Source organism: Geotrypetes seraphini, chromosome 16, assembly GCF_902459505.1.
Source record: "Geotrypetes seraphini chromosome 16, aGeoSer1.1, whole genome shotgun sequence".
NCBI lineage: Eukaryota > Metazoa > Chordata > Amphibia > Gymnophiona > Dermophiidae > Geotrypetes > Geotrypetes seraphini.
The window spans coordinates 43,549,777-43,577,511 of NC_047099.1; the positions used below are offsets into that span (position 1 = coordinate 43,549,777).

General features: G+C 44.9%; 4 protein-coding genes across 11 annotated transcripts in view; 2 read left to right on the top strand and 2 right to left on the bottom strand.

Annotated features, from left to right (window-relative positions):
- Positions 1-411: 411 nt before the first annotated feature.
- Positions 412-14,293, bottom strand: LOC117350568 (V-type proton ATPase catalytic subunit A-like). The gene is made up of 15 exons (XM_033924898.1): positions 14,119-14,293; positions 11,094-11,186; positions 10,512-10,640; positions 9,956-10,170; positions 8,929-9,066; positions 7,371-7,522; positions 7,040-7,202; positions 5,872-5,980; positions 5,661-5,783; positions 5,096-5,210; positions 4,167-4,230; positions 3,421-3,624; positions 1,917-2,011; positions 1,611-1,782; positions 412-694 (listed from the first exon to the last, which is right to left on the bottom strand). The coding sequence occupies exons 2-15, from the start codon at positions 11,173-11,175 to the stop codon at positions 602-604; spliced, it is 1,854 nt and encodes a 617-aa protein (XP_033780789.1). The 5' UTR covers positions 11,176-11,186; positions 14,119-14,293; the 3' UTR covers positions 412-601.
- A 2,471-nt stretch (positions 14,294-16,764) lies between these two features.
- On the top strand, positions 16,765-20,161 carry KLHDC9 (kelch domain containing 9). Of its 2 annotated transcripts, none has more exons than XM_033924900.1 (5): positions 16,765-16,813; positions 17,217-17,733; positions 18,604-18,772; positions 19,286-19,484; positions 19,582-20,161. In XM_033924900.1, the coding sequence occupies exons 1-5, from the start codon at positions 16,795-16,797 to the stop codon at positions 19,746-19,748; spliced, it is 1,071 nt and encodes a 356-aa protein (XP_033780791.1). In that variant the 5' UTR covers positions 16,765-16,794; the 3' UTR covers positions 19,749-20,161. The 2 variants fall into 2 exon arrangements, with proteins under 2 accessions (XP_033780791.1, XP_033780792.1); XM_033924901.1 differs by having other exon boundaries at positions 16,769-16,888.
- A 1,185-nt stretch (positions 20,162-21,346) lies between these two features.
- Positions 21,347-25,839, bottom strand: PFDN2 (prefoldin subunit 2). The gene is made up of 4 exons (XM_033924358.1): positions 25,688-25,839; positions 24,268-24,356; positions 22,255-22,378; positions 21,347-21,651 (listed from the first exon to the last, which is right to left on the bottom strand). The coding sequence occupies exons 1-4, from the start codon at positions 25,739-25,741 to the stop codon at positions 21,472-21,474; spliced, it is 447 nt and encodes a 148-aa protein (XP_033780249.1). The 5' UTR covers positions 25,742-25,839; the 3' UTR covers positions 21,347-21,471.
- NIT1 (nitrilase 1) overlaps positions 22,718-27,735 on the top strand; it is a 29,837-nt gene continuing 24,819 nt past the window's right edge. For 3 of the 7 annotated variants that reach the window (XM_033924346.1, XM_033924349.1, XM_033924345.1), the window contains exons 1-2: positions 22,718-22,752; positions 26,134-26,226. In XM_033924346.1, coding sequence (XP_033780237.1) covers positions 22,733-22,752; positions 26,134-26,226 — 113 coding nt within the window. In that variant the 5' untranslated portion in view covers positions 22,718-22,732. The other 4 variants (XM_033924351.1, XM_033924350.1, XM_033924353.1 and 1 more) reach the window with 4 other exon arrangements.

Sequence of the window (27,735 nt, forward strand, 5' to 3'; positions counted from 1 at the left end):
GAAGGAAGCTCATTCCAAAGTTTTTACGAATAAAAAAAGTAAATGATCGACAGAAATTAGCCATAGTTTTAATTCTCTTAACAATGAGAAAACCAAGTTTATATGTATGAGAGCTCCTAATTTAGAAAGTTTATGTGAATTGAAGGAAACGGGGACCAAAGGGGTGAAGATGTATATTTTAGCCTCTGACAAATCCCATCTAATGACACCTTGTGGATAGTGCTGGTATTGCAGCATCTAATTAATCCATTGTACTGACAGGCTTATTACTACTGCAGCCTGTCATTATTCCTTAGTTTAGAATGACAGCATGTGATCAATGATAGCATTGCAGTCTCTGATTATTCTGTCTTGCTGACGCCTTCTGCATCCTCTCGCTGAACAAATATTTACACTAACTAGGAGTCAAGAAAATCTTTAAGACACAAGCAGTTTTATTTCTCTGAATGCTTAAAAACTACACAGATGGGCCCTTATCATATTATTGTCTCTATTTAATTGCTGGAAAAAGTCCTTAAAAGTCCTATGAATTTAAAAAGCCCTTTTCTGCTTTTGGAAACACAGAAATCTCCTTAGCACTCCAGATTTTTAGTCTCGATGATCAGTCCTCCAGGCTGCGGAAGGCGTTCTGCATCTCCTCGTGCAACTGGGCATAGTCGGCTTTAATCTTAGCTTCCCCATCCTTTACCGGATCCTTTAGTGAGAAAGAAACAAACACGTCAGAGAGTGGGATGTTTCCTATGAAATGGATAAACATGTTTGGCTGCAATCCTAACCCCCTCCTTTACTAATGCATGGCACAGGTTGGAGCGCTGGCAGCGTCGGTATCTGCTCTGACTCTCATAGAATTCCTAAAACCTGTTAGCAAAGGAAGGGGTAAGTTTTACAGGAAAACATTCTTTTGGTTTCCAGCCTTTTTGTGCCCAGCAAGCATCCTGTTTCCAACAGTGGCCAACCCAGGTCACAAATACAAGATCCCAAAGAGTAAAACAGATTTTATGCAGCGGATTTCCATACAGCCATCTTAATAATGGCTTATGGACTTTTGTTTTAGGAAATTATCCAAATCTTTTTTTAAACCCAGCTAAGCTAACTGCTTTCACTGATAACACATTCTCACACACACACACACATGCCTCCCTCTGACATGCCATCCTCATGTTTCCACAAATAAACAGCTAAACTCTTCCTATGGAAATAGATATACACACCTACACCCACACCCTTTATGTATTCATGAATTTATATACACCATCAGTCACTATGAACACTATGCTCACCCAACTGACACCCATGCTACTCGGTGTCTCTGAATGGAGGAAAGGGGAAATGCATCATTGTCACACTGCAAGTCATTTTGGGTAATTTCATGTTCCCTTTGGGTTGGTTTTTAAACTAGTGTGGATCCTTAGAGAAACTGGAACCATAAATCCATGTGTGCAATGATGCGACACCAGAACTGGATCAACATGTCCTGAGGAAGGGACAGCAGAGCCAGTTGGACACCCAATGCATAACCACCCTTCTTCACCTTCCCCCGCCATCATATTCCATCTGTTACGAAGTGCCAGCCACTACATCTGTGAGGAGACCAGATTGGAAGGTCCTACCTTGAACTTCATGGAGGTCAGCTTGTACATGATGTCTCCAAGCTGCTCTCGGATCACTCCCCATGTGATTTTGTTCTCAGCCTGTGCTGTGGCCTCCACTGCATGCCGCGCCATGTCGTAGAAAGCAATCATGTTCTGTAGCATCCCCACCGTTTTATAAAAGGGGCAGAACCTGGAAAGACAATCAAAGGTCAGATGCCTCCTACACAAAAGAGACACCCTATAGCCTACTGTTGTCTGCAAGCAGCACTCCTCTTCCAATGTGGTGCCCTCCCCCAAACAAGCATGGCTAAGCCAGCGCCGTACCTGTCATAGGCTGAGTATCCGTTCTGTTGCAGGAAATCATCTTTGATGAGCTTGGCCACCTCCAGGGTGATTTTATCGGCTTCGGCTAAGGAGGCCTGGAGAGAGAAAATCCAAGGTGACAATTACAGGGCTGAGGGGCATCCAAGCCAACAGTGTTACCTGAAAAGAAAGTGTTGCTTTTTCAGGAATGTGTTCTTATTACAGAGGCATAGGCATCTCTACGAGGGGGTGGAGGGGGGGCACAAGCTCCTCCAAAATATTAATTGCCCCTCCTTTGCCATCATGCTTTGTGTCCTGCATCTCTCCCTTCTCCCTTCTGCCCTCACATTCCAATGAAGAAAAAAATCTGTCATTGTCCCATCCCTATGAATCATAAATACACGACGAGATGCGTTGCCAGCTTATATTAGAGAAGAAAAACCACTTACTAAATTCAAAGGAATGCTAAAATGTTGGTTATATAAGGATGCTTTCGAGACTTGACTTATGCGAGACAATTCAATTCTTTTTTTAAAACAAAGAACTTGTTACCCCCTTATGTTTGGCCTTTTTTGGTTTTCTTTTCTCTATTTATTGTACTTCCTCACGTGTAGGTTTGTAATGTTTGTGTCGTATTTTAAGCAGGATGGATCCCCTCTTTTATTTGTAAATCGCTTTGAATTATGACATTGCGAATGAACCAAAATTTTAATGAAACTTGAAACTCTTCCTCACCCCACCCGGCCTTCTGCCAGCATCGGGGCCTGTTCTGAAATGCATCCCTCCTACTCTGGTGTAACTTCCTGTGTTTTTGCAAACTAAGAATGATTTGGTCAATTGGACCCTATCTTGATAGCTCAGCTCTTATTATATTTATTTGGATTTATATCCCATCCTCTCAGAAGAGCTCACAACGGGTTCCAAGTTTACATATATAGTAAAGCATAACATAGTAAATGACGGCAGATAAAGACCCGAATGGTCCACCCAGCCTGCGCAACCTTCCCCTTTCTTTAAATTACTGATTTAATTTAAAATGGTCCTTTTTCTTAGCTATTTCTGGGCTGAAACCCATGGCTCTAGGTTCCATCTACTGAAGTCTCCATCAAAGCCCTCCCCAACCCATCCTCAACCAAATGGCCATATATGGACACAGACCATGCAAGATGGCCCAGTACTGGCCTTAGTTCTTCAATATATACCATAACAGAGTAACTTAATAAGGCATAACGCATAGGGGAATATGATAGTAGTCAAAAGGCATGGCACTGACTCTTATGCTGATAAGAATCATCTGTACACCGCTGAGCACTTAGCACTGTTCATCCAGGGACAGAACCTTCCAGAAATCCACTGGCATCCTACGACTCAGTCAGTGCATTTCCCTGCTCAAATCTCTCACAATGGCTGTTGACCAGCTCAGGCTTCCTCCTGACCACCACCGGACCCAATCAGCACCTCTGGAGGCCCATCGTGCCGAAGCCTGCAGACCATCCTTCAGCCAGGCCACTCAGGGTTTCCTCACCTTCCCGACTAGCTGCACAATTTCAGCCAGGTCCTCCTCCTCTTGCAGAATTTCCTTGGCTTTCGTTCTCAGGGGCACCAGTTCTGGAAAGTGATGGTCATAGTGCTCATCCAGGGCTCGCATGTATTTGCTGTAGCTGATCAACCAGTTCACGGATGGAAAATGCTTCCTCTGGGCGAGTTTCTTATCTAGACCCCAAAACACCTAAGAGACAGACAGACAAGGAGTGAGACTGACTTCTTATCTGAAAAACAATCATGTAGACTGACAGAGCTGTGAGAAGGAGACAGGAATAGACAGAGGTAGAACTCAGCTGTATTTGATAGATCTGTGGAGGTCTCAGGGCAGGAATGAGGTACATCCAGACACATGGTCCCGTCCTGTTCTGCCTCCAGCCCCACCCCCTGTCTTTTTTCCCACGACCTCCAGGCCACATATGGAGGGCCTCCTGCATGCGCGGATATGTGTGACATCATCTTTGCATGCTTCTTAAAGGCCCTCCAAATGCGGCTGGAGCTCGGGTCTTTCAAAACCCAAACTGCCAGGTTTTGGAAAGTCCATCCAGAAAAACCCAGACAGTCCTCTAGAAAGAAGACAGGTCCCAGTTTTCCTGGATGTCTGGTAACCCTATATATGCCTAGTGTTTGGCATAGGAACAGCGGGGGTGCTGCGGGGCATCAGCAGTGCGGAGCAGACAGAGGGAGGGAGTTAGAAGCAGGGGTTTAGTGAAGAGCATAAATCCTTACCTGGACAATCCCCAGTGTGGCGGAGGTGACAGGATCCGAGAAGTCACCTCCAGGAGGAGATACCCTGCAAAAGAAAGAGCCGAATACCCACAATGAATATGCAGGAGATAAATCGGTATTTACACTTTCCGAGTTCCATCACTGCCATAGTGAGGGGGAGAAGTGCCCGGGGCAGTGGCGTTCTCCTCCCCTTCCGTTCCCCCGTACCTGTTTGGCTTTCCCGGCACGAGCAGCATCTCTAAATTGCTGCCTACGCCAGCGTTGGCTCTCCCTCTGATGTCACTTGCTAGTCACGGGACCCTGAAGTAATGTCAGAGGGGAGCGCTGAGGCTGGTGCGAGCAGCAGGTCGGAGAGGCAGAACTAGAGGTACGGTGGCAGGGAATTGAAGGCGCGTGCGTGGTGGGGGAGAAGAGGGGATGGCACTTGGGGTGGTCCACCACCCCTTTTCCTTCCTTCCCTGAGGTTGTGGGTTCGAATCCAACACTGGGTAAGTCACTTAATCCCCCCATTGCCCTAGGTACATTAGATAGAGCGGGAGCCCGCCGGGACAGTTAGGGAATAATGCTTGAGTACCGGAATCATTTGTAATCCGCATAGAATTGTAGGATATGCAGAATATAAACGATAAAAGTAAAGCAAAAGCATATCTTGGTTCTTAGTCCATGTGTATACTATTTTAGTCTACGCATATTCCTGGGGATGATCTGAAGACTGTACTGTTGCTACTCCTTGGGTTTTGGCCAGGTACTAGGGCCCTGGATTGGTCACTGTGAGAACGGGCTATTAGGCTTGATGGACCATTGGTCTGACCCAGTAAGGCTATTCTTATGGTCTTATGATTGGGTTCAAAATAATTCTAATGGGGCCTTATGCTGATGGTTTGAATGGACAAGGATGGTCAAAAGCAGGTCCTGTCAGGGAAACTCACGCTCCAACGATGCTGACACTGCCCTCTCTGCTGGGACTTCCCAGACAACGCACCCGACCCGCGCGCTCGTAGAAGGAGGCCAGGCGGGCACCAAGATAGGCTGGGTATCCACTGTCTGAAAAGCAAAAGGGCACCATGAGAGTCTGAGAGAACGGGGTGGCACTTACTTGAGAACATGTGTGTGGGTAAGAGACTAAACCCTGCCAGAAATCAACAGCTGTGGCTGTTTCGATTTATGGGGTCTTCTGAGAAAGCGAAATTGTGTCAGGTCGCATGTGCGGATGCCCGACTAGAGCAAGAAGCGGGGGTGGGGCTAGGACGGGATTAGGGGCAGACTAGGGTGTAATGAGGCGGGGATGGGCGAAGATAAAATCTGGCAACCCTACATTTAATTGTCCATTGGGCTGTGAAACCACTCTAGAGACAGAGAAAGTAGCTATATGTAATATGTAGACTGCTTTGGTTATACCACAGAAAGGTGGTATATCAAATCTATGATCCTTCATATAGTTCAGGATGGTTTTCAAGCGAAGGGTAGAAAGAAAGAATAACAGGACAGACTTACCGGCTGGCATTTCTGCTAATCGCCCAGAGATTTCTCGGAGGGCCTCGGCCCAACGAGAGGTAGAGTCTGCCATCATGCTCACATGGTATCCCATATCCCGGAAATACTCGGAAAGTGTGATCCCTTCAGAGGAAGAATCACAGAAACGTTATTTTGAAGGTCAATAACCAGAGCCCCGGCAGAGGTCTCCAGGCCTCCCTTTGTCCCTCACCTGTGTAGATGGATGCCTCTCGTGCCGCTACAGGCATGTTTGACGTGTTTGCCACTAGGGTTGTTCGTTTCATGATGGTCTCTGTTTTCCCATCCACTTCCATCGTAAGCTGAGAAAAGAGAATTCATTTATTTATTTAAAACATTTTTAATCCACCTTTATCCAAGGCGGCTCACAGTATTTTACACAACATAAAGCTCAGCAAAAATCATAAGATGACACCATCTCAACATTACTTCAATCAAGCAACACAAATCTAATAACCTGCAGAAAAGATGATATTCAGAAAGTAAACGATTAAATCAAGGAGCAGAATATTAGCTTAGAAAAGCTTGAACAAACAAATGGATCTTAAGCAACTTTCTAAATTGCGTCAAGTACCAGACAATGCTATAGAGAAACATGACTTTTTGGTCCATCCATATCGAAAAACATTCCCCTTTGATGTGTCTAAGCACCAACAATTCGGTGACCTCAGTGTCCTTTGCAAACCATTGGCACCAACATAAGTGATGCAGATGATAAAAACTGGACCAGGGAATAACAGTTTGTAGGAAGTGAAGGTAGGTTTGAACAATGTAGCTGGGTGATTACCCGGGTGATCCAGTTTAGTAATGACAAAATGGTGCTCTTTATCAAACTTTGTCACATGGGATTAACCTTGGTGACGTTCCAGACACCACAAAATGCGGAAGATGGCACTGGGATGTGTGAAGATTGACCCCTTTTCCTTCTCGAAAGGCCATGGCATCTTGATAAGAAGAGGCAGAAAATGCTTTCCCCTGAACTCCCCCATTCTCTCATCCCAAATGTAAAAAAAAAAACTAACAAGGGAAGCTCAAGTGATAGGTCCCTTGAGACTTCTTTTTGAAATTCACATTACAAGGCATACTGGGATTTGTAGTCCCAATCATGGTCAGATTTAAGACAAGACCAGATAGCATATCCCAGAGAATGGGTGTTGAATGGTGGGGGTGTCAAGGATCCCACAGATTGGAGAGTCAGAAAATAAGCAAAGAAAGGCTGTAATGCCACAGTTGTCCCTCCTCTTTGATCTGAAACTTAGAAGGAACAGGTACATTTGGAACACCTATGCTTAAATCCAGGCCTGATTCTAGAGAGAGCAGAGCAGGAAGAGGAACAGAAATAATTTGAGTGGCTTGCTCACCTCGGGGAAGTCCCTCAGCACTTCTGACATCTCATTACCACGCTCTCCACAGCCTACATACACAATGACATCGCTGTTGGAGTACTTGGACAGCGATTGAGAGATCACCGTCTTTCCACAGCCAAACGCCCCTGGAATGGCTGTGGTTCCTCCCTGAACACACCTGAAGAGAAGACCCAGCAAAAGAGAAAGATGGATCATTAAAAACTACTCTGCCATCCACCTAAAAAGCCAGTTCTTGGCTACCACAGTTTTTCCAGCTATTTATACACCATCTATCAACGGAGGTTGTATAAGTAGTTTACATTCAGGTACTCAAGAACTAACTTACGGAAAGAGGGCGTCCAAGACTCGCTGCCCCGTCAGCAATGGGAAGTTGGCAGGGAGCTTCTCTGTGGTGGGGCGAATCTGTCGCACCGGCCACACCTGGACCATGGAGAGTTTCTCCTTCACCCCCTCAAAATCCAGCTCCAACACTACATCCTGTGTGACAGATGGACAGAGGAGGGAGAGGAAAGCAACAAGAGCAGCATTTGTAAATGGCATTAGAAGGGTTTTCTCTTTGTAGTTCCTGAAACAGTCCAGGACTTTTCCCCTGTTCTGCACTGCCTAGGAAATATTCTCAGTGAATGAACGAGAATGGAATAAAAATCAGACGAGTATTATATCAATAACTTTTCTAACTTTGGACTGGTACTTTCCTCCTGCAAACTATCCTTCCCATTTAGCTCAACCTCTAATGCTTGTTTGAGTGGTCGCCCAACCACAGCTCCCCAATGTGGCTGACAAGAGTCACCTCTCTCCTGGGGTTGCTCCTGATACTGTTCCCTGCATAGGCTGAAGCAAGGTTATTGGGTCCTTTTAGGAGCACATTCCGCCTTAGTCACCCTTCCCTAGGAAACCTGGACATGTCCGGGCTGCCAGGATGTTTTTTTGAAAATGGGGAAGTCTGTCCCAACTCCCCCACCCGTTTCTTCAGCCCCCCCCTCCCTCCATGTTGTATTCTCCAGCTCCCTTCCATCCCTCCCTCCCTCCTCTGACCTCCAATGCTGCTTTCCCCTTGCAATCTCTCTATCTCCCGACTCCCTCTCCTAACTCCTCCCCAGCCGACCGCTGTAATTTAATCTTTGGGCAGCCAGTGGTGGCAGCAGTGAGGTGAGCCTGCTACCGCCGGCCTGGCCCGGAAGAGCCTTTCAGCAAGTCCCGTCACAGCTCCTATCTCAATAAGTTTTCAACCACCCTGCTATACCAGGATAGAGCAGCCATTGCATTGGAGTCTACAATTAGAATTATTTCAATTTTTTATTTTTTTTTTTATGAAATGGCAGAAAGAACAAACTTTCTTTCACTGGATAAAAATTGGATGCCTTTTTTTACTCTCAAATAGCCAGCATTCCTCCTAGAGTGGTCAATTAGCTCCCTGTCATCAGTGATGACTGAGCCAGTCCTGCCTCTCTCCCCCCCCCTTCCCCCCACTAATATCTCTGGACTTTTGGTTCCAATTTACCTAATACCTAATAAAACAAGTCCACAGTGTCGCGTTCCCCTTGACTGTATCCATGACACCCTCTTTGTCTGTCTCGCCTGTTTAGATTGTAAGCTCTTTGGAGCAGGGACTGTTTTCTTCTTCTCTGTGACTCTGTGCAGCGTTGCGTGCGTCTGGTAGCACTATAGAAATAATTCATAGTAGTAGGGGGAGAAACCCTCAGCCTTGAATTTCTATTGTAATTCTTTCCCCTCCTTACCTTTTTCCAAGTCACATTAGTGCTGTGTTCAAATATGCTGAATGTATTAGCCCCAATTTTAAGGCATTGTACATCGCTCAGAAATCTGATAAGCGATCCAATCAAATTTTTAATAAACTTGAAAGTCTAACTGAAGAAAGTTACCGAGATGTCATAGGTCCCTGGTGGGGCGATGTACGTCACAGTGCCACGGCTCCGGGGAGGCACCATGATCTTGTGTTTGATGAGCGAGTTCTCTGGCACAAAACCATAAATATCACCTCCAGTGACGTGACTTCCAGCCTGGAAGAAAGCAAAAACGGATATGGAGAAGTGGTGGATTGTTTCTCTTCTTGCTTTCTGCACAATCTCGGTTCCCTCCTCATGTCTCTCTCTCTCTTCCTACCATTCCTCTTTGATTCCCATGTCTTTCCTGCCACTTTACCTCATTTCCTTTTTCTCGAGTTCTCTGTTTCTCCTTCTGTATTTCCTTTCAGTCTTCCTCAATGTTCCTTCTAAGGTGCATTATGTAGGAGTGAGGAGACTGCTGCCCATATTCTTACCACTAGGGGCGCTGGTTTTAATTCTGCAGGACAGGCAAGTTCTGAAGGACTCCTAGAGAACGGAGAATCCACCTGCCCCCCCTCAACTGAAACAACACGACTGCTGCACCACTCCCAACTACAGAAATGTGGGTGATGGACTCCCATGCATCTTATAGAGCAGAGATGTCAAAGTCCCTCCTCGGGGGCCGCATTCCAGTCGGGTTTTCAGGATTTCCACAATGAATATGCATGAGATATATTAGGATACCTTGAAAGCAGTGCATGCAAATAGATCTCATGCATATTCATTGGGGAAATCCTGAAAACCCAACTGGATTGCGACCTTCGAGGAGGGACTTTGAAACCTCTGTCATAGAGCAATGGTTCCCAACCCTGTCCTAGAGGACCACCAGCCAGTCAGGTTTTCAGGTTAGCTCTAATGAATATGCATGGAGCAGATCTGCATGCCTGTCACCTCCATTATATGCAAATCTCTCATGCATATTCATTAGGACTATCCTGAAATCCTGATTGGCTGTTGGTCCTCCAGGACAGGGTTGGGAACCACTGTATAGAGAGCACCCCCTCTTTCTCTTTCTTCCCTCTCCTGTTTAATTCCCTTTTTCTTTGTGTCCCTCCTGACTCACTCGAATGTTTTTGTCCGGCATGAAATCCCACTTCAGGTCCCGAGACAGAGCATTGATGTTGATGCCACGGGGAATATAGATGCTCTTTGTCAAGTCTGTGATGTCCTTCAGTGGCCGCTGAATACCATCAAATATGTTACCCATGATGCCAGGGCCAAGCTCCACCGAGAGAGGCTTACCGGTCCGTAGCACAGGGTCGCTTACAGATACACCAGCTGGAAGAGTGGTGCTCAGGAAAAGAACGGCCAAAGAGATTCCAGTACAACAATGCCAATGTGTGCTTTCACTTTTGGGTTTGCTTAGGGTTGCCTGGACAGACAGTTTGTCCGGGTTTTGGAAGGCCCCAAGCTCGGGGCCGCGTCTGGTATATTTGACAGGATTATTCCAGGATGGTTAAAATGTTCGGGTACTTTTAGGTGGAATGGAGGGGACTTAAGGGGCCGGAGAAATCAATGAGGTTGAGGAAGAGTCACCTCGGGTGCTTAATAGCTTTCCATACGTCCCACGCCCTGGTGGATTCCGCTGGCCCTGGAGCCTTTTGACAGTGAAAGGATACATGTTTCTTCATAGACCTGTATGGTGGCCAGGTCCCCCTCCAGGCGAATAATCTCTCCCACCAGCTCTGCATGTCCTACACGCACCAGTTCATACATTGCTGCCCCTGCCATGTTAGAGGCTATGACCACTGGGAAAGGAGAGTACAGGCAGTTCAATATGAAAGGAAACATTATTCACTGTACAGCCTGATCTGAGCGGAGGGGAGGGAAGGGCAGATGAGGTCTAAGGAGTTGATAATTCCATTTTTGATCATTTTAGTGAACTGATTCTTGGGCAAGTTTGGGGGATTCTTTATCATTTTTTAAGTTCTAAACACGGATGGCTCCCAGAAGCCTCAAAATCAGTGATATCAGCTTTCTGGTGGCGGGTAATGCCAATGGACAAATTAGGTCTGAGGTAGGGTTGTCGGATCAAGGTGATTCAGGCCTGGTTTTGCCCCATTCCAAGCAAGGAGGTGGTGTTCCAATTTGGGGGAGGGGGGATCCAAAATGACATGAACTAGGATAAGATGGTAAATTCCTGCACAAGGGTGACTGGGCAAATTAGATGGGCTCTGTGTGCTCAGTTGTCCCCCTCCTACCTGGTCCAGAGACGCCATGGACAAATCCCAGCATGCTCTCCTGCTCCTCATCCTCAATCGTAGGAAGCTTGGAGAAATCCATGGTTGTTCGTTCTGCAATGTTAGATTTCAAGTATCTTTAAATGGCCATTGTTGTGTGCTTCCAATAAATATCACAAATATTTCTGTATCATTCAAAAATTTCCTTTAATCTATGGAGAGAAGTATCTTTAGCGTCGTGTGGTAATCATACATTAAGCAAAAGGCTAAAAACTTTCCCATCACTGAGCATTCCACTTAAAAAGCAATTTTGACAACAACGAGTGCAAAAAACATTTCTTCTATCAGCATTTATCTGATCAGATGTTTTTTTTGTACTCCAGAACATAAGAATAGTCTTACTGGGTCAGACCAATGGTCCGTATAGCCCAGTGGCCAATCTAGGTCATGAGAACCTAGCAAAATCCCAAATCTTAGCAACATTCCTTGCTACCAATCCCAGAGCAAGCAGTGGCTGCCCCCATATCTGTCCCAATAGCAGACTATGGACTTTTCCTCCAAGAACTTGTCCAAACCCAGCTAGGCTAACTGCTGTTATCAGACCCTCTGGCAACACATTCTGGAGCTATTCTTTAAGTGCAAAAAATATGATTTTAAAAGTATTTCCCTGTAACTTCATCGTGTGTAATTTTGAATGAAGTAAAAAGAAATCGATTCGCTTGAACCCATTCTACACCACTCAGACCTTTGCAGACCTCAATCCTATCTCCCCTCAGCCGTCTCTTTTCTACCTCTTTGGTCTTTCCTCATATGCACTAGGACTGACTGAGTCTTCCTGTAATATATCTGTCATACAATAGCAAAGACTGTGTAGGAGGAATGTCTGGTTTGGAACTGCAAAAGTCCCAATATCAGTGTTGTGGCTGACCAGGGTGGAGTAAGTGCAGAGACTGTGCTCACAGTCCTACTCACCCTCCCCAGCCATCACTCAACAGCAACATCCTCATCTTTCGGAGGGAGAAGCCAAACAAACCAATCTCCAGCCCTCTTCTCAATCTCAGCCCAATGGTCCATCAGGCCCAGAAGCCCGTTCTCACGGTGGCCAAAACCCAAAGAGTAGCAACATTCCATGCTACCGATCCAGGGCAAGAAGAAGCTTCCCCCATGTCTTAATAACAGACTATGGATTTTTCCTCCAGGAATTTGTCCAAACCTTTCTTAAAACCAGCTATGCTATCTGCTTTTACTGATACTGTATTAGGCAATATTGGTCTATGCATGGGCCCCATTTCCCTGCCTACATCTAGACCCTGCATGGTAAGTGACCCCTGGCTGAGGACATTACTGCAATGACTGGACTGTTCTCATGTCACTGCCCCCAAAAGAGGCCAGCTGAAACTGCTGATGGGTCAAATGCATAAAAGGTGATACCTCACGAGTGAGGCTAAAACATTATCCCTCCTTGGTTTAGGCCACATAGGGCAGGTGCAGTCCGGCTCCCACGGTCTGAGCAGGAATTTGTCCCTGCCAGAGAAAGAAAGGTTGTGTTTTGATGTAAAGATTTAGCCAAACTTCTGCGGAGAGGTGGTAAGCTATGAGCAATCAATCACTCACACATTCTAGGAGTGTCGCTCACCAAAATCCTTGCAAATCTGGAAAATATGAAAAAAAAATGTGCAGGCACCTGGCCAAGTCCTTAGAGGGACCATTGGTGGGAGGGGACAAGTGCAATGCTTTTTCAGTGTATTTTCTAGGAATAAACGTCTTTGAGGGGGGGTGGGGGGGTCAGCAAGGTTGGACTGTTCTTTATAACAGTGACCTGATGGAGAGCGTCTTGTTTTGCCAAAAAGCAGGGTGGGGTTTGTTGTCCAACTTTTCTAGCTTAAAAGGTGAAAGGTGGCTTCTCCAAAGTGCTCAGGAAAGGAGGAAACACTGCTCGGTTCCCATTTCTCGAGAGCCAGGAGAGAAGTCATTTTAATTGCAGTACATTCAAAAAAATATTTGTTTGTTTTTACAAATGCAACAGGCACATCATGACTCCCTGATAAGAGCCAGATGGAAGGGAGTAGGATAAGGAGCTATAGGATGAAGAGGAAGTACTACTATTTACTTCTTTTCTTCAATTTGCTCAGAACGGTTTACATGAATTTATTCAGGTACTCAAGCATTTTTCCCTGTGTGTCCTGGGGGGCTTCCACAATCCATCTAATGTACCTGGGGCAATGGAAGGATTAGTGACAGTGCCCAGGGTCACCAAGGCAGCAGCGAGGGATTTGAACTCACAACCTCAGGGTGCTGAGGCTGTAGCTTTAACCACGCTCCCCAGTTAAAAAAAAAAAATAAACCACCCTCCTGGGATTCAAACCAGTAGCAACTCAAGGCAGTGTAAGAACATTTCGAAATTCAAGCAATAAAAGTGAAATATCCTAAAACCCAGAAAACATCACTTTGTTGCAAATCTAAGCATTGACCATCAATTCTCCTCTTCATAGCAATTGTCTCTACCTCTTCTCAAACTGCAGCTTACTCAGTAAACAGAAAAGCCTTAACAAATAACAGTCCCCATTAGATATTTAAGGAGGTTGAATTTCTGATCCTTGCGTGGTATGCCATTGTGGCAAACCATCCCAGGGAGGGTCCCTCGCTGTGCATGCAGCCATGGGTCATTGGTTGACTCGAAAGCATACATAATGGGCCCCCCAAACTGGTCACCTTCATGGGAGATCCAGTTGTTTATGAAAGGAGCAGTCGTCTGAATCAAAATGTTGTAAGATAACAGATACATTTACTAAGACAAACATTATTAACCCCTCCAAAAGAAGAGCTCTTGCTGATCAGATGAAATCAAATTTTGGTACTTTGCAACGTACCAACCCAGGAATCCACACTAAAGTTCTCTCACTCACGGTGCTTAGCTGGAAAAAGTAATCAGGTTTGGATTTGAATGACTCTGTAACTTAACTGTGCTACAAAAAGCCCCTTCTGTAGCAGTTATTAGATGCCCAGGGATATTTCCGTACAGGTTGGGAAGGAGAATGACACCTACCTGCTTCTTCCTCCTCCTCTCTCTGGCTGGCTCTCTACGTCTCTATCCGGCTGCCTCCTCTCAGATATTTTTCTCCTTTGCTTTGGGTGTCAGCAGTCAGGACGGCACAAGCAGGCTGAAAGAGGCTTCCACCTGCCCTCAAACTGGTTCCAGCCCTGTTTTCCTCTTCTAGAGAGAGGGCTGAGGTCAGACAAAGGAGAAAGAATCAATGGCATACTCTGTTTGAGCATCAGTGAGTGTACTGTAAACATCTGCCCAGATTCGACTTTCTTTTTTAAAATCTTGTTCCAGTTTGGCCGTGTTCAGCTGTTAATGGCTTCAACTATAGGTTAAAACCCAGTGTTTTTTTGCACCATGGACCGGTTTCATGCAAGACAATTTTTCCACGGGGGGGGGGGGGGGGGGGGGGGGGGGAAGGAAGGGAGAAATTCAAGTGCATAATCAATGAAGTGCAAATTATATAATTTAATTATTACATGTACGAGGTCTGTTCAGAAAGTTCCAGGACAGTTTGAATTGTGCGCCAACGGGAAGTTTTTTTTGAGACACGCTAGGTGGCGTTCAGTAGCTTGAAACCTCCTGCTTTCCATTTGTTCATCTCTGAGCTACAGCAGTTTTTGTGAAAGTGTGTTTTCGTGATTGGCTACTTTTCATCATGTGTGACCAAAATGATCAGTGCTACAGCGGGAAGTTCTGTTTTAAATTGACTTATGAAATGTTGAAAGTGGCTTATGGGGAACATGTCATGAATCATGGGAGATGTTTTGAATGTGTCAAAATTCATGACACTTCTTCCCCAGCTACCTGACTCTCCTGACTTGACCCCTGCTGACTTCTTGCTTCCAGATGTGGAAACGACATTGGAAAAAGTAGCGAAGGGGAGGGCTTCAATGGCTGGGAGGGTGTAGATGGGCTGGAGTAAGTCTTAACAGAGATTTCGGCAGTTGGAACCCAAGCATAGTACCGGGAAAAGCTTTGGATTCTCGCCCAGAAATAGCTAAGAAGAAAAAAAAAATAATAATAATTTAAATTGAATCAGATTGGGCAGACTGGATGGACCATTCGGGTCTTTATCTGCCGTCATCTACTATGTTACTATGGAATAAGTTGGAAGATTGTTTCATACATTTTTATAAAATCACTCCTGGAGCTTTTTGAACAGACCTCGTATAATGTAAACGTAGAATCAAGGACTTCAATTACCCTACTATAGGGGTTACCATATGGCTCCAGAAAAAGGAGGACAAAATGAGACCTCCAGGTTTTACTTCCATTGAAAGCAATGGAAAGAAAACTCCTTCTTCTGGAGCCATATGGTAACCCTAGGCTGGGGCCTGAGAAAGTAAGAAGGAATATCAGACCTTATGATGGAGAAATTCTACGCAAAACCCTACAAATAAACATTGCAGAATTTAAAAAAAAATTTGTATATACGTCTGTCAGGAACCTCAGAGAACATAAATGAATTTCACACTGCTCACTCCACTTGTTTCATTGATTGAACAAAAGCAAAACATCTTTATTGAGAGAAATATGAAGGAGGTATTCCATTGAAGATGAGAGAACAACCTGAAGCCCCCTAGATTTTCCTGGGGTGGTCTTGCCTCAGGGGACCAGATTGTGTCGAAGAACGTAGAATGAAACTGATTTATATTGTTTGCAGAGTTTGAAATGGACTTTGGTATTTAAGAAAACAAACAAAATATGCAAGAAACCCACATTCAATTTTAAGAAATGATAGAACGCATTTTGTGTCTCTTTCACTACAGTTTGGCACAGACGGTTTTTAGTGCTGGCTGTGGCAGTAACAGCTCCGATTATCCTAGGAATTCAGAGCTGTTACTGGCGTGACTGGTGCTACGGTTTTGTAAAGGGGGGGCTTCTTAGCATTTGTTTTTTTTTTTGACTTTACAAGATCTTTTGTCAACATTTGCTTGTTTCTGATACTGAAGAAGGATCAAGATGGCATCGGGGTAAGAGGTTTCTGCTATTTATGAGTATATCTCATCTTTTTCTTTGTGCTCTGTGATGGGACTTGATGCACCGCTTTTTCGGTGTGGGGATCACATATTACAAGATCTTTTGAATGCAGGTTGGATACAGGGATGGAGTAACATGGTGGAAATGGGAATTCTCAACCCAGTCTTCAGGGCAGGATTTCGGGACATCCACATTCTGCACCCATGGCCCCGTCCCCAGGCCTGGCCCGTTCTGGCCAAGTCACACTTTGTTCTGCCCTGCCCCTCAACCTGTTCTCGTGCTCATCACAGGTGTGACGCCATGACATCACCACATTGCTCTCCTGACACGGTCCCGAGCTGGAAGCTTTCCAAAACCCAAAGTTTGGTAACCCTAATTCTATGCAAATCCATCTCATGCCTATTCATTCTGAAAACCTGACTGAGAACGGGCTTGAGAGTCATTCCTTGAGCCGCAGGTTCTCCAAATCTCTAGAAATGACCTAAAATTTCTCTCCTGGAACAAGATAACTTGGCAGCTCACAGCTCCTGTATAACAAAAAACCCGACTTTAGCTTTTCTTTCTTTCTTTTTTTCAGCACATCATTTCCCACACCGGGAAGCACTTTCTGGCAGGTCTAGAGCTTTTCCGCAGCTGTTGCCAAGCAGCAGTGCTTGGTTGCCAGGGGTTACAGGTTGCTAGGTTGCAGGACCGCGCATGGAAGACTCTTTACCAGGTGGGGCTGAGTCTCTCCCCTGCAGGGAGCTGGCCATGGCTTCAAAGAGCCCATTTTTCAGACGGGCTGCCTGAGGTTACTGTTTGTTTTTCCTATTAGCTCTCTTTGTTCTTGACTTTTCTGGGGGGAAAGGTGTGCGCTTATACCAGGAATCAGAACAACCAGGATGCAAGTTCTAATCGTGGCCCTGCCACTGACTAATTCTGTGCTCCTGGGGAGGAGTCGCTGTAGCTCCCTGTGCTTCGGGTCTAATCCGAAGAAAGCCACTGTCTACAGGCCTTACTGGGAGAGACTCCAATTTGAAATGACTGCTCTGCTGTTATCAGCTATATTAGGCCATGAAAGGCTGATTTAGCTAATGAGTTGGCTTGTTACATACCAACTTCTTTTATCTTTCTTGCAGGAAAGGATTTGACGATGGCCAACAGCTGCTGGGCTTGGAAACCTGTGGCACAAGACGGCCTTTTAGCACGGGCATTTCATACATGCACTGCAGTGAAAGGCAAACTGTACATCTATGGAGGCCTGAAATCAGTGGACCCTAAGCAGCCACCACTTGGGGATGTGGTAACATTTGATCCAGAAAAACGGGTAGCTGAGAGAGTGGCAGTAGACAGCGGGCACTGCCGTAGCCACCATGCTACCGTACTGCTAGGGGAACACGGGCTGTGCATATCCGGTGGATGGGATGGGGGCAAGAGAGTGTCCTCCGTGGTTAGCTTCGACACAGAGCGGGGGCAGTGGGACAGATGGTCAGAAGGTCCCTCCAATGATCCACCTGTAGGGCTCAGTAGCCACACCTGCACCAAAATATCAGACTATGAGCTCCGCATTGTGGGCAGGGAAGGTGGGCTACGTACCCAGAGACGCTTTGCAAGTGTCTACACTCTACGTGTCAATGCCAATACCAAAACCTACTGGTAAGTTTATTTTACAATAGAAACAATACTCAGCCTATGATTCAGATTAAGCTTCATCCTGTGGTCATTTTTTCTGGCATTTTTTTGTATAAAGTGTTCTGTTGGATTATTTTCTGTAGAAGGACTGATTTTTGCTCTAGTTTTACCTCCAAAAAGGGAGCCAAACTAATTACCATAGTTGCACCAGCATTTGTCCTGTTATTATATAGCACATCCCATTTTAGCTCAGGTTTTCATTCAAAGCATCATTCATAGAAACATGATGGCAGATAAAGGCCAAATGGCCCATCCAGTCTGCCCATCCGCAGTAACCATTATCTCTTCCTCCCTCTAAGTCTAGAGATCCCTTGTGCCTATCCCAGGCTTTCTTGAATTCAGACACAGTCTCCGTCTCCGTCTCCGTCTCTTCCGGGAGTCTGTTCCACGCATCTACCACCGATTATAAGCCTCTGCCGAGCTCAGTCAGAGTTATTCGGAAATTCCAAGTCATCAGGGATAACTAAGCCAGTCCTGACTTAATAATTCCCATTCTTTTGCAAGTTGTGCTTTTCTAGGTGAATCAAGGCTACAGTTATCACAATGCCGAGGGTCCGAGGTATTGTAAAACTGATCTGGCTCAGTATCACTGGTGTCCAGGAGTTGTTTGGTAGCTTAGTAATGATTTTCTGCTGAACCTGTAACCACTATGTTTGAGATTACAGAATTCAGACTTAAAAGTTTATGGGATCAGGGATATACCTTAATATCCTGCTATTATACAATGACTGGGCAGATGAAAGTCCAGTCCAGCAGCATGCAGACTTGAATTAGGTTCCTGGGTCAAGAGAGCGCATGACAGTGATTCTATGAAATTCCTCTCTCCCTCGCCAGGTATCGAGAGGAGGCATCGCGAACAGCTTCAAGATCGGGACATTCTGCAATGCTATTGCAGGACCGGGGCAAAGATGGAAAGAGCACTGGATACAAGTTAGTGGTCTTTGGAGGCCGAGAGTCTTCAGAGCTTGATATTGCTGGACGCTGGAGCAAAGAAAAGATTCATGTGAGTTCCCACTTTCTGGCAAAAATCCCTGTCACTCAGCATCCTGGCTGGTGTCTCCTATTAAGAGAATGTCCCCGTCCCTGTCCCATTCCTGTAAGCTCTATCTTAACTGTACTTATGATTTTAAAGTGTTTGAGGCTTGTGCAGATGGACAGAGCTTGTCCCCGTGTCATTCTCTATCTCCTATATCCCATGTCCTAAAGCACCTCCTTATGGAGGAGGTAACGTTGCAGTTCTCCTCAATCAACATTATTCAATCTGTAATTCAGGAGTGGGCAACATTGGTCTTTGGTGACCATAATCCAGTTGGGTTTTCAGGATCTCCCTCTGAATTTGCATGAGATCTATTTGCAGGTACTGCCTCCATTTTATGCTAATAGATCTCACACATGTTCATGGAGGAAATCTTGAAAACTGTGGTTTCCTGATCAGGAATTACTCTTAACGGCCTGTGATGCATCCCATCCTCAGCTTCCCTAACCCAACCTTCCATGTGTTTTGTGTCCTTTTCAGGTTGAGACAGTCTATGCTCCAAAGCTGATTGAGCAGCTGTCACGTCTGATTGGCTCAAAAGTGGCATCACAGGATGCTCCAAAAAGCCTGCGGCACCAGTCCTGCACAGTGGTTGGTCCTTTTGCCGTAGTGTTTGGTGGAGAGACCTTAGCAAGAGGGAGAGATGCCGTCTGTAATGATCTGTACATCCATGATAACAGTAAGAAATGTTAAATAATGAACTAAGGCAAGGAGGAATGAAAAGAGAGGCAGATTGATCCACTCAATGCTGAACTTATTATTGTTATTGTTTTAAGGAGAGTCTACAGGAACCTGGTACCGCCTTCCTAATCCAGACCCTACCCAGAAGAGAGTTGGGCATCAGACCTGCCTCCTGAATGATGAGCTGTACCTTGTTGGGGGATTTGGTGCAGATGGCAAGACCCCATGTGCAGAAATCTGCATCCTGGACATTTCTCTCTGAAAGGTTCTGCCTAACAATTAAAACACAACACTGTGAAATGTATGCACCCTTCCTTATTGTGGATAATTCCTTGTAGCAAATATGTTATTTTTTTCTATTTCGGCCTTGGCGGCTTTTTTGTAAATCAGAACCACAAGCTCCTACTGTAGCCCATCCACTGTAATGAAGATTCATGGGCAATGGTTAAACTATCCCCCCTTCCCTGGGCAATGAGCTCAGACCTTCTGCATGGGGCACACAGTAGGCTATGGAGTCAGCCCAACACTCTCACATTGCACAGCAGCTAGAGGATCACTTAATGTTGTTTAGAGAACTGTGTAAGACGCCCCCTCTCCTTTTTCTTTTGATGTCACAACTGTATATTTGTAATTTAGTTCAACAGAAAGGTTGCAATAAATAATCTGTCGCTCAGACAAGGAAAATTTCCAGACAATGTACAGTGCCTTGCAAAAGTCTTTATATTCTGTCTAAATAAGTTTGTTTCCCTGGTCTACATAATGTACTCTACTTGTAATGGGAAAGGGAAATGATAGAAATATTGCAAAAGGTAATTCCTTGACTCAAGACTTGGTGGAAACCAACTTCCCACAATGAGTTGATGCATGTTTTGCCCATTCCTCTTGGCAAGACTCGTTTGAGCCAGGTCACGTCACTGTTGCTTTTGCTTAGTTGGAAGTAAATCTTCACCCTAGTACCAGGATTATGACCGATTGGAGCAGGTTTACTTTAGGATCTGCCTGTACTTTTGCACCGTTCATCTTCCCCTCAATCTTCTCAAGCCTCCCTGTTCCTGCTGTCGTAAAACAAAAACCACATGATCTGCTCATATGTTGTTTAGCTCCTCTGCTACTCTCCCATCGAGAACTTCAAATCATAAATTCTTCCAATCGTTGGGTCTACAAGATCATATTTATTAATCACCAAGACCACAGAGGTTCTAACATATCAAACCTCAGAAGCTTCACTCATAACCAAAATAATCGTGTAAATGCAAAGCCAGCCTCTTCACTGGTCCACAGTGCAATTTGGTTTTCAATTATGTCAAACTATCCACTTCAGTCAAATCCTTTTTCAGACCATATAAACTTTAAATCAATGAAACAGGAATCATTTTTCAAAGAGTACTTAACTCAATAAATCTTCCGGAACTCCACCATGAATCCAGGTTTCGCCTAATGCTTCATCATACTCTTCCCATGAGGTCTGATATGTTAGGACATCTGTGTTCTTGGTGATCCATGGGGAACTCTCGCATACAGGCCATGTTTGAAACTGGAGTTGTGCAAGATCCCTTTCAGCAGTTTTCTTAGCTTACTTTGGAGGATACAACGGCACCAATTATTCCGAGATGTAGTGTTGACACAAGGGGAAAGCTTTCTGTATTCAGACTTACATCATTTTCCCCCTCCCCAACATAAAAAAAACAGTCCTCTCTCGTTTTAAATATAAGACATCAGAAAGACACCCTTCATCCAGAACAACTAACTCATCCATGTTTAAGCTTTTGTTTGTCGTCAGAGGAGAAACAGTTGCACTCTTACCACAGACGCTCTAATGGTTATTTTCAGACATGGGTGGAAGAATCCGAGACCATTGGATACATTTCAAATATTTATTTAACAAAAATAGTACAAGAGTAACACCCCTTCCTCTCCCCTCAGAAAACAAACTGAATAAAGTTAATGATGCTCTACAAGGCTGCTGTAGTTGGTAGGGAAGGGGCTCAGGAGACCAGGACTCCTGCAGAACTGGGTTTGCTGCCCGGCCCATCCCCACTCTCTTTGGGTGATTGTTTCTGCTCCTCCTCGCCCATCAGTCTGATATTGTGCTTCTCCCGGAACTCGTTCAGCTCCCGGCCCTTGGTCTGCAGCTGCGTGTTCAGAGACTCAATGATTTTGTGGATCTGCAATGGAGAGAGAAACAGCCCAATTTCAAATGGCACTACTAGCCTCCGACGTTACGATCTGTGGACCGGATTGATCTATACATTCTAACGGACAAAGCTGAACGTAAGCAGAGCAAGTATGTTTTCCTGTATAGACCCTCGAGAATGGAATGAGATTCCGTTGTATATACGCCAGCAGGAAAATCTGAGTCACTTGAAAAGATTATTAAAAAGACATTCTGTAAGCTGAAGTATGGGAACCGAGCACTGATCCCTCTCGTTATTTTATTATGTATGTATTTGTCGTCACCCGCTTTGTACAAATGAAGAAACTATAAACCTGAATTAGGGAGTTTCATTTCTGATGGAGAAATGGTTAAAAACTACATAGGTATAAACAGGAGAATAAAGGGTTAAGATCTAAACAGGGGCTTTTAGGTTAGACCTTGAATTCTGCCCATTTCTCCATTTTCTGTAACACCAGACTAACCAATCCCCGACTTCAGCCCTGACTTCAGTGCAGCTAAGGATTCTCTCCGATTGTTCCAAGATTCCTTGTGTTTTGACAATCCCGTTTTTAGAGATCGCTACAGCTAGATTTCTTAGAAAAATAAGCTTTACCTGTTCCTTGTTATTTTCCAGGGCTGGGAGGACCTCTTTCACAGTTCGTTCCACCAGCACCCCCCCAACCATACGGTAACACTTCCTGTTTGGATCTACCTCTTTGAGTGTGTCGATAACAAGACTGAAGGAAAGGGAAAACATGATCAGGAGAGTGTTTATTTACCATTAATCTTCCTCCCCAAAACACCCACCTCTACAAAAAAGCAGCCTGACATCAGCAGAAGTAGTCAAGGCATGCTGCTATCGGATCTTCCATTGCAGATTAGAAATCTTTGCCAGTACTGTCATGATGAAGCCACAAGTCTATTAAAAGTGCCAGCCATGCAGAGATTTCCTGTCAAATTTCGCCAGCTTCTCACCCAGAGCTAGTTGGAAACCACTGGCTTATACTAGTGTTTGTAATTAAGTACATCCTCTGGAGAAGAAAGATTTCAAAACAAGGCACATGCAAATTGCCAAATGGCCCTTCAGTGTAATGTCTCCAAGACTAAAGAGGTTAGTCTGCTTGGATATGGCTGAGAGGAGATATGATTGAAGTCTATACAATTCTGAATGGTGTAGAATGGGTACAAGTGGATCGTTTTTTTACTGCATCAAGATTTACAAAGACTAGGGGACACTTGAAGTTACACAGTAATACTTTAAAAACCAATAGGAAGAAGTATTTTTTCACTCAGAAAATAGTTAAGCTCAAACCCGTTGCCAGAGGATGTGGCAAGAGCGGTTAATCTAGTTTTAAAAAAGGTTTGGATAAGTTCCTGGAGGAAAAGTCCACAATCTGCTGTTGATTTGGACATGGGGGAAGTCACTGTTGCCCTGGATCGGTGGCATGGAATGCTGCTACTATTTGGGTTTTTGCCAGGTACCTGAGACTTGGATTGGCCTCCGTGAAGACAGGATTCTGGGTTGGATGGACTATTGGTCTGACCCAGTAAGGCTATTCTTATGGGAGAATTTTGTGCATACGATGTGGTCCTCTCATTATTGCTCTTTGATCCCCTGGCGAATCAGCCAATTACTTAGCACAGCAGCAGGGTATAAGGAAGGTGAAAGTAAATCAAAGTCTTGAGAGTCCTTCCAATCCTTGGATTCAGAGATTTAAATTACTATCTAAGTTGAACCTGAGACAACTGTGGAGGGGGTGAAGCAACTTGACCAAGGTCACAGTGACTGTCAGTTTCCCCAGTTCTCGGTCTGCTCTCGAACCACTAGGCCACCCCTCGACTCCAGAGGAAGAAAAAAAATTGGGGGTAAAAAGAGTCAAATGTGAGGCAAGAGCTTACAGTATTAGCCATTTCCCATGGACTGACTAGTCACACGTGATCTACGCCAAACAATATAGAACTCATTCGGAATCAGGGCTTTCACATACAGATACCAAAACACTGTGCCCTGGAATAATTGAGGTTGTAGAAAAATACAATCCAAATGGCTGCAAGAAAATCATCATACAATGGGAACCAATTATTATTTGACAATAAAGGAAGAGTTTATGTGGGCTTTGCCTCAGAAAACAATGCTGAAAGATGCACTTTTCTTCCTGGTGTTGTTTATGTGCTCTGGGTCACAAAGGTGCACACCTACTTTCCCAGGATTTTACACTCCCAGCACCAAGTAGAAAGTTGCATTATTAAATTATTTAGAAATGATAACTTGCATAGTTGCTGACAGAGGAAGTCTCAGCAATTGCACAACAGTGACACCTACTGTCCAGTACCAAAGGTTGGAAGAACTCTCATGACAATTGCTAGGCTGGCAAGAAGGGAACATTTCTGATGATTGTTTGTGTGTCTGTTTTATTAAATTATGTATGTAAATTATGCAAACCGCTTAGTTTAGAAATAAGGAAAAATTCCCCAAGCACATTTTGATAGGAAGTTCAGAGGAGCAGGAAACTGAAAAGCCAAAAAAGAGATGATTTGGGGATTATCCATGCATGAACTCATGCAGTTACTCTTTCTGGGAAGCTTTCTGAATTTTGGTAACCATCTGCAGAGAATCATCTCTCACCTGTGTTCATTCAGCTCCATCTCCAGCTCTGCGGCTTTTGAAGCCATGCCTCGCTGTTCCTGCCGCAGCCGATTAAATCCTGCCACTACCTATGACAAAAATAAAACGGATGCAGGAAACAGACTCTTCCCTCAAAAGTAGCAACAATTTCACATCAAGGATTTGAGTTCAGCGGATAATAGAGAGAATAGCACAAATCCCTGCAATGCATCATATCACAGGAACCCATAGGAAAAAAAATAACACGAGGGAAGGTGCTGATACACTGGGGTGGCAGAAATATACCAAAGACAATTAATTCACAGAAAGTAAATGAGAAGTCACAACGCTGACTAATGAGACAGGTCCATCCAGTTTGCCCATTAGTTGTGATCATGAGCTCTTGGGTTTCTTGTGGCAGCTTTTATAAATTCTGCTGACGTGTGAGATTGAATTTTGAAGTGTTTGAGGCTTGTGCAGATGAGGACGGAGCTTGCAGGAATGGGGCAGGGACAGGAAAAGAATTGTGGGGATGGGAAAATGTGTCCCCATGTCATTTTCTACTTGAGAGAACAGTATAGAAAATTGACTAACTAAATATTGCCCGTCCTCCACAGGAGTGTGAAAAGGACATAATTTGAGGTTGAGGGGTGGTAGATTCAAAGGCAATGTTAGGAAATTCTGCTTTACGGAGAGGGTGGTGGATGCCTGGAATGTGCTCCCGAGAGAGGTGGTGGAGAACAAAACTGTGACTGAGTTCAAAGAAGCGTGGGATGAACACAGAGGATCTAGAATCGGAAAATAATATTAAAAATTGAACTAAGGTCAGTACTGGGTAGACTTGCACGGTCTGTGTCTGTATATGGCTGTTTGGTGGAGGATGGGCTGGGAGGGTGTAGATGGGCTGGAGTAGGTTTTAACGGAGATTTCGGCAGTTGGAACCCAAGCACAGTACCGGGTAGAGCTTTGGATTCTCGCCCAGAAATAGCTAAGAAAAAATAAAATTTTTTAAATTGAATCAGGTTGGGCAGACTGGATGGACCATTCGGGTCTTTATCTGCCGTCATCTACTATGTTAACCAGAGCTGGTATTGTGACATCATAATGCCTCATTCGACCAATAAGTGTCAAGCTCATCAGTGATGTCACCCTTTACTTGGCGGCTCACTTTTGCTATGTTTTAATTTCTAATGTGGTGCAATGGAGAGAATTTGTCCCCACCACACTTCTGTTTGAGGCCAGAGCTTGTAGGAATGGGGCAGGGGCGGGAAAATTTTGCCCCCCCGTTAGGGTCTGGGGCAGGCGGGCATCAATGACGTCACGCGTGTATGACATCAGCAGATGGGGCGGGGGCTTTTCGGGGGTTTCCCCAATGACTATGCATGAGATCTATTTGCATGAATTGCGGATTTTGCGGTGCGAAGACGGCTGAAAGGCTCACCTGCTCGGCGCTCAGAGCTTTCCCGGAGCCGCTCTGCGTAGCCGCCATCTCCATTACACCGTTAAAAGCTCAGGGAGGCGTCACTTCCGGGGTCCTGCGAGAGGCCGTCCTGGCCGCACGCCTGAGAAAAAGCGTCGTTGTTAGGGGCAGCGCGTGCCTCGGCCGCCATCTTTGTTGAGGGCGGTGAGTTGCTGCAGACTCGCCATGTCAGTCCAGGCAACATCGTCTCTTAGTTTCCCTCGGGTGCATTTCTTGATGCTTCCCCGTCTTCTCCCGTGCTCTGAAATCTTTCTCTTCTGCATTGATCGTCTTTGGCTATTCCCCTGTTAAACTGTTGCTTCCCAGGATCACAAACTGTGTTAGTGGGAGAGTGGGAGGTGGAGAGCAAAGCAGGTTAACATATGCATTTCTCACCAATTCTTTTCTCTTTCTCCTTTCTGTCTCAGGCTAGCTGCGAGATCCCCATTCTCCATCCATATCCTGAAGGAGTTGTTTCATCCAGCTGCAGCAAGTGGCAAAGGTCACAGCACCCACTACAGGTATCTTTAACATCTGTAAATCTACCATGCCCTTTTGCTGCTCCATTTGCAGAAATAGTATTGGTTGTATTTGAAAAATAAATCAGTTTAAAGAGATTTTAAATGTGAATAGGGGGATTGGTTATAGAAATAGTATAAATAGAAAGATAAGGGATTAAAGGGCTTAGAAAAGGATCACCTTACAGGTCATGGGCCTGATGGGCCGGTGCGGACTGCTGGGCGCGATGGACCTCCGGTCTGACCCAGCGGAGGCAACTTCTTATGTCCTTATGATATTCCGCCAAATCTAGCAATAGTTCTTGGCGGTTTACATAAAAAAATATCAAAAGCAGAAAAGAACTCCATAATATATAGAAAAGATCTACACTAGACATACATTACAGAATACATACCAATCATCCAATCAATATTGTAGTCTAATTGCCCGAGAACCTCTCAACTACTGAATATGGTCAAGGCTTCTTGAAAGAAATGTGTTTCAATACAAAACGGCTGCCTGGATCTTTCCTGTCCCACAGTTCTCTCGGCATTTGGTAGACATTTTATTTGGATTTTGCACATGCAGTTGTATCAGTAGTTGAATGTGGATTATATGCATAGAATTACCAATTTCTATAGGGTTTAACATTTGAGTTCTTTACCTGAGGACTATCATCCATCCCTGCAGAAGCCTTCCAGATCAGCAGCCAGAAGCATGTAGGAACCACAGCTGGCGGTGTGATTTAGAAAAAATGACTACACAGGCTGGATGGGTGGGAAGGGAGGGAAAGAAAGATACCAGTGGGAGAGGGAAGAGAAAGGGAGAATGGTTGGACATGGGTGCATGGAGCAGGAGGGTGCATATGGAAAAATTGTTGGACATGGTGGTAAAGAGAAGGGTGGGACAGATGGAAAGGGATGCAAGAGGCAGGAATGTTGGCCATGGTGGGGGAGGAAAGGGAGGGAGAGCTGTAGCATTGTGGGAATGGTGGCACCATGTGGGAAGTGGAGGGGGTTGGCAGGAAAATGAACGGACAGAGGATAGTGATTGTTTGTGTTAGGAGCATCAACTCGAGTTCGAGTCCTAGTGACTTGTTGAATTACAGATCTAAAAAGAAATAGGTTTTGTGCTAGTCCGGAAAGATCCTCCCGCGTCATCCCTATTGTTGTTTTCAACGTGTCCAGCTGTCTGATTGTAGATTGCTCTCTTCGCTTGGCTCCTTTGATCTTCCCAAACATGATGTCCTCCTCCAATGTTATTTCTCTTCTGACTGTATAACCAAAATAACACAGTCGTAACCTCTTCATTTTGGCTTCATGTGACATAGCCAGTTTGATCTCTTCCAGAATCGATTTGTTAGTTCTTCTGGTGGTACATGGCATGCCTAAAATCCTTCTCCGTCTTGTTTCTTTCATGGATAGCTCGTGAGCATGGAGAGAATACCTTATTGTCCAGAATGACACACCTACTGTATCTACTAGAAAAGATATTACTTATTTATTTCTTTTATTTTAAAAATTTATATTCTG